The sequence below is a fragment of the Oncorhynchus mykiss genome, chromosome 5 (genome assembly GCF_057628025.1).
Source record: "Oncorhynchus mykiss isolate SJ-2025 chromosome 5, ASM5762802v1, whole genome shotgun sequence".
Classification (NCBI taxonomy): domain Eukaryota; kingdom Metazoa; phylum Chordata; class Actinopteri; order Salmoniformes; family Salmonidae; genus Oncorhynchus; species Oncorhynchus mykiss.
Window position 1 is genome coordinate 66,822,605 of NC_143026.1, and position 13,244 is coordinate 66,835,848.

Genomic DNA, 13,244 nt, shown 5'->3' on the forward strand with positions numbered 1-13,244 from the left:
TAACCGACTTGCCTAGTTAAATAAAGGTTAAATGAGATGAAAGGTGAGTTCAGGAACATATGCCATGTTTTTCTTGTGTGGGCCTCCCCTCTCTCTACGTACTCACTTGGTCCTGTCTGCTCCCCTCTCTTCCTTGCTGTCTGAAGTTCTGCTTTCCTGGATCTCCTACATTATTACAGAGATGGCATACTATCTGCAGTAGCAATATGGAGTATTCTGAACTGACCAACACACACACTTTGAACAACAGGCATCATTTTTAGCTAAATTGAGCTAAAGGTTAAATCCGGGATAATTTCCCCTATTCCTTAATTATAAGCAGTTCTCTCAATCTTAAACTTGATTAACATTCAACTGTCTTACCCGCCACATATTTTGTCTCCAATGTTTATTGAAAACATACATTTGCACAATGACCACTTGTATTTGAAACATTGTTCGTTTTTGGTTAGCTATCTAGCGAATTTTAGCAATAGTGGCATTGACATGAAATTAATCAAAACACCTCAAAACAAGACATGGTATCAATAACATGATGAAACAAGCCATTTATGAGTCCCCACATGGCAGTGTCATTCTTGCTAGCAATCTGGCCATCCAGAATCACAACAGGCTGACTTATGCCCCATAGAACAGCGCACATCGTTTTCGTGACATCAGCCAAACATCTGTTAGCTAGATGCTAAATAATTGTATTGTAAAAAAAACAATCTACTCACGTTAAATGTATTGAGCCATTTATTTAACTAAGCAAGTCAGATAAGAACAAATTCTTATTTACAATGACTGCCTACCAAAAGGAAAAAGACCTGTGAGAATGGGGGCTGCGATTAAAAATACAAAAATGTTAAAATATGTAGGACAACACACAAATCACGATAAGAGAAACACTACATAAAGAGAGACCTAAGACAACATAACAAGGCAGCAACACAACATGGTAGCAACATTGGGCACAGACAACAGCACAAAGGGCAAGAAGGTAGAGACAATACATCAGGCGAAGCAGCCACAACTGTCAGTAAGAGTGTCCATGATTGAGTCTTTGAATGAAGAGATTGAGAACTGTCCAGTTTGAGTGTTTGTTGCAGCTCGTTCCAGGCGCTAGCTGCAGCGAACTGAAAAGATAAGCAACACATGGTTGTGTTCTTTGGGGACCTTTAACAGAATGTGACTGGCAGAATGGGTGTTGTATGTGGAGGATGAGGGCTGCAGTAGATATCTCAGCTAGGGGGGAATGAGGCCGAAGAGGGTTTTATAAATAAGTATCAACCAGTGGGTCTAGCGATGAGTATAGAGGTGACCAGTTTACAGAAGAGTATAGAGTGCAGTGATGTGTCCTATAAGGAGCATTGGTGGCAAATCTGATGGCCGAATGGTAAAGCACATCTAGCCGCTCGAGAGCACCCTTACTATAAATTATGTCTTCGTAATCTAGCATTGGTAGGATGGTCATCTGAATCAGGCTTAGTTTGGCAGCTGGGGTGAAAGAGAGTGATTACAATAGAGGAAACCAAGTCTAGATTTAATTAAGAATGGAATGGTCTACTGTATCAAAAGCTTTGGCCAAGTCAATAAAAATAGCAGCACAACATTGCTTAGAATCAAGGGCAATGGTGACATCATCATTCAGGTCTCTGCTATTTGTTTGCTTGACCACCCTCCGTATAGCTTGGAAAAAGGAATCCTTGGTAGCAGTAATCCCTCCAGGTAATTTTGGGCAAAATTAAGTTGTAGGTTTGGAGTTTTGATCTGGAATGAAGGCCATGCTGTGGAGAGTAGCATCATTTATTTTTATTTAACTAGGCAAGTCAGTTAAGAACAAATTCTTATTTTCAATGACGGCCTAGGAACAGTGGGTTAACTGCCTGTTCAGGGGCAGAACGACAGATTTTGTACCTTGTCAGCTACCTTCCGGTTACTAGTCCAACGCTCTAACCACTAGGCTACCCTGCCGTCCCTGCTGAAAATGCAAGTTTATCTAACTCCAAATCTATAATTTTCTAAAAAACATGTTGAAAATATGAAAGCTCACATGCATCTGTTTCTCTCTCTCTTTCTTCAGTTTGCTATATCTTAATGTGTGGCCATGAACACACGTTTCCATAGTTGTCAGTCACCCAACATTGATCCCTCAGCAGCATTTCACACTACACACAAAGAGTTAGCAAATACACAGAGGCCAAAGAAAAATATTGGAGCCCAAAGACAATATCTTGCGCTGAGAGCTGTCTCACAGCATCAGTTCCCCAAAACATTATCCTGAAAAAACATTATTCTGTGCCAGGAATATTTCATTATGGAATTCTCCTAGAACAACAGTTTGCTGTTCCCCCGTTTGTGTGTGTGTGAGGTTGAAGAGACAAAATTTGGAATGTATGTCCATCTTCTATAAATTAATTTGAGAAAAAATTTACTCAGCTATCCAGCTTTGTTTTTTCAACAGATAGCTAGCTAATTGAGTTGCCTTTACCAAAAGTAGCTAACGTTATGTTAGCCTTAAGTTAACTAGATAGGTTATTAGCAATTTTTAGCATATTTGGACAGTTTTTGATTAGACAATAATTGTTAAGTTAATGATACTTTGTCGGGTGGTGAACAGAGTTCCAGCAGTTTGTTTCAGTGTCCAGATATCTAATCAATAACTGTACTGTCAAAACCCTACTCATAAAATGTGCTAGGTTGCTAATGAAGCAGCACTGCTAATGTTAGCTAGACTGGGTAGTCCCTCACGTAAATTACACTGCTCAAAAAAATACAGGGAACACTTAAACAACACAATGTAACCCCAAGTCAATCACACTTCTGTGAAATCAAACTGTCCACTTAGGAAGCAACACTGATTGACAATAAATTTCACATGCTATTGTGCAAATGGAATAGACAACAGGTGGAAATTATAGGCAATTAGCAAGACACCCCCAATAAAGGAGTGGTTCTGCAGGTGATAACCACAGACCACTTCTCAGTTCCTATGCTTCCTGGCTGATGTTTTTGGTCACTTTTGAATGTTGGCGGTGCTTTCACTCTAGTGGTAGCATGAGACGGAGTCTACAACCCACACAAGTGGCTCAGGTAGTGCAGCTCATCCAGGATGGCACATCAATGCGAGGTGTAGCAAGAAGGTTTGCTGTGTCTGTCAGCGTAGTGTCCAGAGCATGGAGGCGCTACCAGGAGACAGGCCAGTACATCAGGAGACGTGGAGGAGGCCGTAGGAGGGCAACAACCCAGCAGCAGGACCGCTACCTCCGCCTTTGTGCAAGGAGGAGCAGGAGGAGCACTGCCAGAGCCCTGCAAAATGACCTCCAGCAGGCCACAAATGTGCATGTGTCTGCTCAAACGGTCAGAAACAGACTCCATGAGGGTGGTATGAGGGCCCGACGCACACAGGTGGGGGTTGTGCTTATAGCCCAACACCGTGCAGGAAGTTTGGCATTTGCCAGAGAACACCAAGATTGGCAAATTCGCCACTGGCGCCCTGTGCTCTTCACAGATGAAAGCAGGTTCACACTGAGCAGGTGACAGACGTGACAGAGTCTGGAGATGCCGTGGAGAACGTTCTGCTGCCTGCAACATCCTCCAGCATGACCAGTTTGGCGGTGGGTCAGTCATGGTGTGGGGTGGCATTTCTTTGGGGGGGCCGCACAGTGCTCGCCAGAGGTAGCCTGACCTCCATTAGGTACCGAGATGAGATCCTCAGACCCCTTGTGAGACCATATGCTGGTGCGGTTGGCCCTGGGTTCCTCCTAATGCAAGACAATGCTAGACCTCATGTGGCTGGAGTGTGTCAGCAGTTCCTGCAAGAGGAAGGCATTGATGCTATGGACTGGCCCGCCCGTTCCCCAGAACTGAATCCAATTGAGCACATCTGGGACATCATGTCTCGCTCCATCCACCAACGCCACGTTGCACCACAGACTGTCCAGGAGTTGGCGGATGCTTTAGTCCAGGTCTGGGAGGAGATCCCTCAGGAGACCATCCGCCACCTCATCAGGAGCATGCCCAGGCATTGTAGGGAGGTCATACAGGCACGTGGAGGCCACACACACTACTGGGGCTCATTTTGACTTGTTTGAAGGACATTACATCAAAGTTGGATCGGCCAGTAGTGTGGTTTTCCACTTTAATTTTGAGCGTGACTCCAAATCCAGACCTCCATGGGTTGATACATTTCCATTGATAATTTTTGTGTGATTTTGTTGTCAGCACATTCAACTATGTAAAGGAAAACATATTTAATAAGAATATTTCATTCATTCAGATCTAGGATGTGTTATTTTAGTGTTCCCTTTATTTTTTTGAGCAGTGTAGTTAGCTTATCGTCACTGCAGCTTTTGAGTCAACATCTTGAAATGTAAATGACAAATATTGCTTACTGTGAGGTCAATAACTCTGAATAACATCCTCATGGGCTATAATAGTAGCAAGCTAACAAAGTTTACCTCCGGTTCTCCTTCTCATTTTTGTCTCTCTCCCCCAGAGAATGAACAGTCGCCCGCGTGCGTCAAAATATTATTTATTTGGACGAATTAAAATTCACTTTGGAAAATCACTTTGACTCCGCCTCCTAAAGTACACAGTAAAACTGGCTTCAGGCACCACTAAAAGGGCATGGCAGGCCGGCGCTTATGTTTGGAGTGTAGCCTAGCTTGTTTTACACCACCCCAGCAGGGCAAAAGACTCAGGGCTGAGACCAAAGCCTGGTCTGGTGACTTCAGTTCTTGCCACTCCTGTCATTTACCCCATAGCTGTGACTTCGGTTTTGGAGATGGAACACTCAACCATTAATGGTGATTGTATATCTTGCCTTTCATCTGTTTTATGTGTGTTGAGTTGCATTTACTATACATATATCGCCTATGAGACATAGCTTCTAATTTCTATGTGCTGGAAGAGGTCCATGCAACAACAACAGATAGTGAACATATGCTGACAACTATTTTCCAGAGAAGTAGTAAAACTCCAGAAATTATACTGTACATTGTAATCTGTTTGATAACATTACGAAGTTCCCCCTGCTTATCATTGGAAGCTGCCCTCTCCGTCACGTCCTGTACCTGTCATTTCCGGAGATGAAAGAACACTGCACGTCCAATGGATTAATAAATGACAGTAGCTGCTAATCATTTCAACCACTAAAAACCGATTTGATTATCAAAACGGATATTCGTGACGCTTGTTTTTTTTGTTTGTTCCCAGGCTATATATTTGCGTCGGTGTCCACAAATGACTGTCCTCCTAAAATGTGTGTTTTCAGGTCTGAATAACTTAACTAGCTAGCTAGTTTGCTAGCTACCCAATGCTAGCTGCTTAGCTAATATATTTCTGTGACCTAATTTAGCTAACGTTAGCTGGCTACTTAGCCATACAAAAGGTGTTGAAAATTAAGCTTTGATTTGGTTTCTGTGGTTAAAAATCATATTGTTTTTGTGTGTCGTCATTAGCATTGCCGGGATGTGTTTACTTATTCCTTTGCAGGCACGACTTTACGCTTTGAATCATTTGGCTGTACTAACGTTAGCAGTAGAAGGTCAATATTGTTGATGCCAGCTCCAGCTAGCTATAGTGGAATACTTCTCAACAAACCGTTAGGCCTATGCGCAATGAGATGTAAAGCTACTGTTAGGCTATTCGATATGAGATGTAAACAGAGTGGGGGCTTCAGCTATCCAGATTCACAGTTGCTCATTAGTTAGCTAGCTAGTCATTAGCTAACAGGGAAAGTAGCCATACCCAGTGTTGGCTGAAGTTAACCTTACTCGAACACTTGAAAACACCTCAATAATAACAGCCAATACTTGGAATATGGATTTCATGTGGACTTCAGCCATACTACAAAATCACCTGATTCTACTTTCAAAATAACATTTTCAGACGACCGTCTTAATTTCAGATTTTTGCTGACAGGAAAACTTTCATGTAGGGGTTGGCTTTGGATCAATTGTTGATTTTTGCATGTGTTATAGCTTAATATTTTTGCAAATAGTATCCTCTCACAGGTAGGCATAATTTTTTAAAATTCTTTAACATAAAATGTGTTTTATTGTTAGTTTGAGTTGACGATAACTACTTAAAGTATTTCTGAACAATTTTAACAGTAGTGTAATTGTAAAAACAACTTTGCGTGTCACATTTTTTTTGTACTCCTTTGTTTTGAAATCAGATCAACATACAATGTCGTCTTTGCCCCCACAGTAGAAAATGAATGGCCTATCAGTCAGTGAGCTATGCTGCCTGTTCTGCTGCCCTCCCTGTCCGAGCCGTATTGCCGCCAAGCTTGCCTTCCTGCCTCCTGAGCCTACATATTCCCTCTTGCCGGACCTCGATGGGTCTGCGGCCCCAGGGACAGCAGGGTCAGCGGGGTTGAGATCCAGGGGAGGGGTACCTGGAACAGCTGTAGGGGGTTCAGGCAGCACTGGTCCTGCAGAGGGAAAATGGAAGCTCCACCTGACAGAGCGAGCTGAGTTTCAGTACTCCCAGAGAGAGCTGGATGCTACAGAGGTGTTCTTCACCCGCTCCAGCCGTGGCAATCGAGTGGGCTGCATGTACATCCGCTGTGCGCCCACCGCCAGGTTAGTCGCGCAGAACAGTGTGTGTGCACGTGCGTGTACCTTTGCTCATTTAGGTCCTTTTGTCTGACCATGTGTCCCACTTCCTCTGAACTCGCCCCTTTTTCTCTCGTCTTCGTTTTGTAAAGCCATTATTTTTCCACTCCCTTGTGTCCTATTTCCTTTCTTCCTGTACTGGCATCCTCATTGTGTGTGGCTATCTCAAATCTGTTCTCTTCCTGCTTCTGGCTTTAATTTGTTTAGGCCATCTCTTTTGACCTACAAATACCATTCTACTTATTCTTACCCCAATTGATGCTAAAATGTTTGCCTGTGGTTCTGTCAGATTTGTCAATTTGTCTTTGATAATCTGGTTGGCTGAGTTTATACCTCAGTATGTCTTCATATTGTATGACTTCAGGTAGCAACATTTGTTTCTCTTGTTGTTGTGTTCAGTAATCAACTAAATTGCTTTTCGAAGACATGGACTGGGTCTTGTTACACTTGAGTAATATCAGTGTCACGCATGCAATGTAATATGTATTCCTTGTTCAGGGTCACATTTTGAGCAAAACACCCAAGAGCAAAGATATAACTTACTGTATGGGAGAGGCCCAGTCTATTTAAAGAATAGAGAGTATCCAGTTGCTTTAGGGAGCACAGTTCACATTCATGAATATAAAGCACATGGATGATGCCTGGGGTATAGCAACCCTGTTATTCGTGTAGTACAGGACAAGCAAAAAGACCTGATTCAAACTTAGTGAACTAGTCCTCTCTTGAGTCTGTGGCCATAACCAATTTACCTTATACAGCATATTCATGTCCCATGCAAAGAGGTCATTCCTGAGGTTTCAATGGAAATCTGCTGTTCACACAATGCAGGTTAGGATAGGTAAAATACCAGGTAGAGTCCATAGCCGCAGGAAATAGGGGTGTTGGTGGTGCTGCAGCGCCCTCTGATAAATTTGAAATACATTTGCCAAAATTATATAGTCTAATTACTCCTGTCTGTAGCCTACAGACATCAACAAAATCATTCAAAACACCAGAGATGCAATTTGGGCAGACAGCGCCTAGTACTTGTTGCTATGCAGCCATAGAAATATAATCTATAGAATGGCTTTGGAATCTCTAACCCTGGCAATTTGACTGGTAAACTCATGGGCACACTCACAATGGTTGCCAGTCATGACTTGAATCCGAACCTCCATTCTATGGATTCTATTTTTGTGGCTGTAAGTGAACAGCTATAATCTGCCTTTTGCACATTTCTAAATACAATCGTGGGAAAAACAACGTTTATAAAGCAAATGCCTGCTGCTGAAAATAGACTAATCTGTCTATAGAAACTACCAAATGTTTTCGCAACAACTCTACATCTTAGGCATAAGGCTACTCACCGGTGATGGCTAATGCTCCATCTTCATTATTGGGTGAGTCGGTGCCACTCGATAGTTTATTAAGTAGCCTGTACTGTAGCTTATTTATATTTCATCCTAATATTGTTCAATCTTTGTCTCCCCTCTTTTCATTGGCTTGGACTTTTGGTTGCACCCCCAACTCAAAACATCTTCCCCGCGGCTATGGTAGCGTCCATCTTTTTAACCTAGTCGTTGCTCTGTGGCCTCTCACCAGGTTTACAGTGCTGTTCTCCCATGGTAACGCGGTGGACTTGGGCCAGATGAGCAGCTTCTATATCGGCCTGGGCACACGCATCAACTGCAACATCTTCTCCTACGACTACTCCGGCTACGGTGTCAGCACGGGCAAGCCTTCCGAGAAGAACCTCTACGCTGACATTGAAGCCGCCTGGCAGGCCCTGCGCACACGGTACATACGGCACCGCCACTTCGCAGTCAGTGTGGGAGACCTTACAGAGAGAGGAGGAGGAGGGGAGGTGTGGGTGGAGTAATTTCACACAATAAGCTAATGGACTGTCATTAGATTGATGGGATGCTGTGCTATCAGCGGCTGCCCTTGGATGGATGTTAGAGTTATGGAGCTACAGCTGGTTTTTGTATTAGGCGTGCCATGTTCACAGACATGTGTTACCTGTCAACTCCTGAATCTATGTGATAATATGGAATGATAATATATATTTTTATCACAGTTTAGGTTTCATAGGAGTGATTTAGGTTCAAATTGTTTGCCACTACAAGCTTTTCCTTGACATTATTGTATTTTATTCCACTCTCTTCCTGGTTGTGATCAGATATGGCATCAGCCCAGAGAACATAATCCTGTATGGGCAAAGCATTGGCACCGTTCCCACTGTTGACCTGGCATCACGGTATGAGTGTGCTGCTGTGGTGCTCCACTCCCCCCTCACCTCTGGCATGCGGGTGGCCTTCCCAGACACCAAAAAGACATACTGCTTTGATGCTTTTCCCAAGTGAGTCATCTACCACACCTTCCTCTTATCTCCATCTTCACATTATTGCAGACTTGTCAAGATTAGCAGATCATTATAGAACTATAAATGTCAGTGAAAAAATATTTCTGTCCAACTGAAAGAAGAGCTGCAATCTCTTTCATAGCTTCCATGTATTTTATTATTCAGCCTCTCTCCCTCCTCCCTCCCTCCCTGGGGAATCAGCCTTAGTACATAACGAAGTCATCTCTCACTCTGCATCAGATCATAAGCAGATGTCAAACACTGACTCCTCCAGTCATTTGTTGTATCATCGCCCGTTATTATGTCAAATGGGGTTGTGTGGTATCTGAACCATTAAGATCACATGCTGGTTCACTGAATAGGATTCCATTACAGTCCAGTTCCAGTACCAGGCAGTGCAGTGTGGGAGTAGAGTAGGTGGTGGGGAGGGAGCTGGGGATGCCTCTTATCTGTGGTGAAAGCCTCTGGTGTTCTCCTCCACGATCCTGAATTCTCCCGCGCCTGTTGCCCAGTTGGCACTCCCCAGCCCACACAACACTCAACTCCTATACTCAATACTCCATCTAGTCAGAGTGGACTCCAAGTGAAGTGATACTAGCTTGGTTCAGATCTGAATTTGCTGTTATGTGGGGGATGGAGGACTCTCTTCCATCTGAACTAGCAGATGGAGCTGATCTGAGAGAGGCATTTACATGCAGTAGGATTGTGTTCTCATTATTCTCCCCTTCCTGTCCTGTTTGTCCCTCTACCTGTTAGAGAACAGTTGCTGCTCAGTGCTCAAGGCTGCAGGGCATTTTGCACTAACTGGCCATGCTAGAACAGACTGTACAATGCTTTCTATCCACGGTTATCCTTTAAGAACATACTTGCCCATTAGTTATAACAATGTTGTTACATAATTCCTACCGTACATTGCCGTCTAGGGACTACCTTTGCTTCCCTTATCCCCAGTCACTAACTCCTTTGCCCATTGTGTCTCTGTCAGCATTGAGAAGGTGTCTAAGATCACGTCACCGGTGCTGATCATCCACGGGACTGAGGACGAGGTGATCGACTTCTCCCACGGTATGGCTCTGTTCGAGCGCTGTCCCAAGGCCGTGGAGCCACTTTGGGTGGAGGGGGCGGGACACAACGACATCGAACTGTACAGCCAGTATCTGGAGCGCCTGCGCCGCTTCATTGGCCAGGAGCTGGCCGCACAGCACGCCTGAACACCCCCACACCGCCTCCAGGCTCCAACCCTCCTCTGGCTCTCCTCTGTTCCTCTGGGTCTCCTCTGTTCCCCTGGGTCTAAGTGGGTCAGGAGGAGTGGATGGCTGGGCTCTCAGAATGAATGATCCTTCACCTTTTGGGGCGACTTTGTCTGGATGTTCGGCAGCCCTGTCTTTTAGTTGTTTTCCTATTTTTCTGTCTCTGTCACCTGTCATTAATCCTGGTCAGAGAATCTATTCCACCTCCCGCCCCTTGGACAGTGCAAGAATGCACCCAGGCATGGAGGACTCTACCTTCTGCCTGTTTTATTTCTATCTGTCTAAAGCCCCTCTCTATTACCCCAGGCATGGAGGGCTCTCTACCTTCTACCTGTTTTATTTCTGCCTGTCTAAAGCCCCTCTCTATTACCCCAGGCATGGAGGGCGCTCTACCTTCTGCCTGTTTTATTTCTGCCTGTCTAAAGCCCCTCTCTATTACCCCAGGCAAAAACAACCTCAAACAGGTTAGGTGTTCTAAACACATGTACTGTATATCATCTTCTGAGACGTTTACACATGATTCAATTTTAACTAACAACCCTAACATGGGCAAATCCTTGAGTAATGAAAGTCTGTTTTGAGCACTGACATTTTGGTATTTAATTTGAATGGGGAATGTGTGTATTTCTCTTTTCTAACACAACGATGACACTGAGCCACTACTTTACAAATCCTGTGGTGTTGACGTATGAGTATAACTGTCCTATTTGAAAGCAGGTTTGTTGCTAATGTTTCTTGTGGAATCTTTTTTCTTTGCTCTCCTCTTGTCTCATCCTCTCCTCCTCTGTCTCATTTACAATTAAGCTGTCAGATTAATAGTCCGTGTCTATGAATAATTTCTTTCATAGACAAATCTTAAGTTTTTATAATTATTAAGCATGGTTTAATTCTAATCTAAAAAGTGATTAGAGCATAAGTCATTTTTAAAAAGTTGCTGAATATTGCTTTGGCTAAAGTCCAAAATCTCTCTGCCAAATGAATTGTTTCAAAAGCATCATTAAGTCGCTAACATCCCTCTAAGACGTGATTGATTTCTAACTCGGCAACCACTCTCATGTTTCACTCCCTGATTCATATTCTACAGTAGTTGTACTACAATTGATGTTATGGACATGTGAGTTTACCTTTAGAACACAAACTAAGTCCTGCCATGTTCTCTGAGTTAAGGAGGCATTAGTTGGCCTTTACTCACACAGAACTCAATTCACATCTTACTGGGTTTCTATATGGGATGTTTTCCAATGGATTTTTAAAATCTTTGTAAGTGATTTAAAGTTGTACATATTCAATTTCACTTGAGTTATTTCATCCCTCTAAAAACACAAAATCATTGTAAATTACTAGGCTTATGCTGGCAATGGCCATTCGCATAGTAAATTGGGTCAGGTCAGTTGAGATTAAGCTGGTTGGGTGGATGGAGTATTAACTGAACTTGCTGCTAAAGATGAGGATAAATGGATTGAAAAGGGTCAAACCCTCCACATCCATTGTATACATTAATGCTGCTTAGTTTGAGGGGAAATGTAACAGTCATACATGTTATTTTACACTGTACAGTGGAATGGATCCAGTGATGTACAGTAAGTATTCTTTGCTGGTGTCATGTTGCATGTTTGATTGGTTGCTCTTTTGCTTCATGTTAGGGGTAATAACACTTCATTATAACACTAGTAGAGCTATGGAATAAGATGTGCTCTAATTTATTATTCACTAGGTTTATTTCCAGCAGGCTCCCTTTTCAGCTCCAACTAGCCCTTTTCACTGACTTCCTACTGTTGCCACTCTATTTCAGACAGACTTAAGATTCCACAATTTCTGACTGACTGTGTGAAAGTCGACCAAATGCCCAACTTCCCTGGCATACAGGGTCCACCACAAGATAGTGGAGGTCCTTTTGTTTGGGTTGAGTTTTGGGGGAGTCAGGATTACTTGTACACAGCAATCAAATTTTAACAGTAAATGTTCTGTCTTGAACAAAGCATACCTCTTATATAGTTATGTTCATCAGAACCAAAGAAAGTCCTTCATCACCCATAGTACTTGGGTTTATTGTCCATCACCACATAAACATTTAGGGAACAAAAGTTGTGCGCCCTGAATCAGCCAGGATATGCTCTTGTTCAAGCTGCTAATAGTTTGGTTTGGGACAGCTTAAGCGTGTTTACTCTGGACAATTGTATGGAGAATACAAGCAATACAGCAGATTTGTGTGTGTCTGGGTGGCCTGAGAGAGGAGTGTGTGTAGCAGATGATGGACTGTACTTTGAGTGTGAGGAGTTCCAGACACACATTCAGAGCTTTTGTTTAAAGAAACTAAGTTATAGAAATGTATTTTTTATTCAAATGTGTTTACTATATTACATTGTTTGCAGATTGTTTATTTTTTTGCTGAGGGTTAGGATCCAAGTGGATGATGGAGTTTGGTATGTTATTGTATCCAGTTATGCATTGTTTATTATTTACAACTTTGTTATATTTAGTTTAAAATGTCCCCCCCCCCCCCCCCCCCCCCCAAAAAAAACATCTCCGAAAATAAAATAATGAATTGATAAAATTTGACTTCCATGTCTGACTTAATTTCTAGGATGTTAACCCCATTTGGTGTAGCACAGCTCTCTGTACATTTAAGGTTAAGTCCACTCTATTCACCAGTTTCCCTTTCATCTCTGTGATTCAGCTTTGGCATGCTGTAAAGAAAGAACAGAATGAGTGTTGGATCAGGTTTCAGAGGACTAGTCTACCAGATGCTATACATATACTGCTGGTTGGTGACCAGGTGACAGGGCATTGTATTGGGGAATGGGGAGCGCATCAAAATGGGCTTAGCTACTTATCTGTGACAAAAAGATTCAAATAATCTGTCTGTTTTTATTTTTGTAGTACAAGCCCTTCCAGTCTGTCCAACCTCTCTTCGCAGGCTAGGATGAAGAGTAGGGGGATGTAGCACTGCCAGATAGGATTTAAGCGCTGCTCCCCCTTCCCGCAAACACACACACACACACACATACACTTCTCCCAACTCTTCTCAATGGGCTACATACATGAGCA

The 13,244-nt window shown here is 43.0% G+C and overlaps 1 protein-coding gene across 7 annotated transcripts; it reads left to right on the forward strand.

The window, feature by feature from the left end:
* Window positions 1-4,593: 4,593 nt before the first annotated feature.
* Window positions 4,594-12,750, forward strand: abhd17ab (abhydrolase domain containing 17A, depalmitoylase b). 7 transcript variants are annotated; one of them, XM_021603918.3, is made up of 5 exons: window positions 4,594-4,790; window positions 6,196-6,572; window positions 8,187-8,381; window positions 8,764-8,943; window positions 9,932-12,750. In XM_021603918.3, exons 2-5 carry the CDS (start codon window positions 6,202-6,204, stop codon window positions 10,155-10,157), a joined length of 972 nt encoding a protein of 323 aa, XP_021459593.2. In that variant the 5' UTR covers window positions 4,594-4,790; window positions 6,196-6,201; the 3' UTR covers window positions 10,158-12,750. The 7 variants fall into 7 exon arrangements, with proteins under 7 accessions (XP_021459593.2, XP_021459589.2, XP_021459590.2 ...); XM_021603914.3 differs by having other exon boundaries at window positions 4,604-4,790; window positions 6,199-6,572; XM_021603915.3 differs by lacking the exon at window positions 4,594-4,790 and adding an exon at window positions 5,047-5,999.
* The last annotated feature ends 494 nt before the right edge of the window (window positions 12,751-13,244 follow it).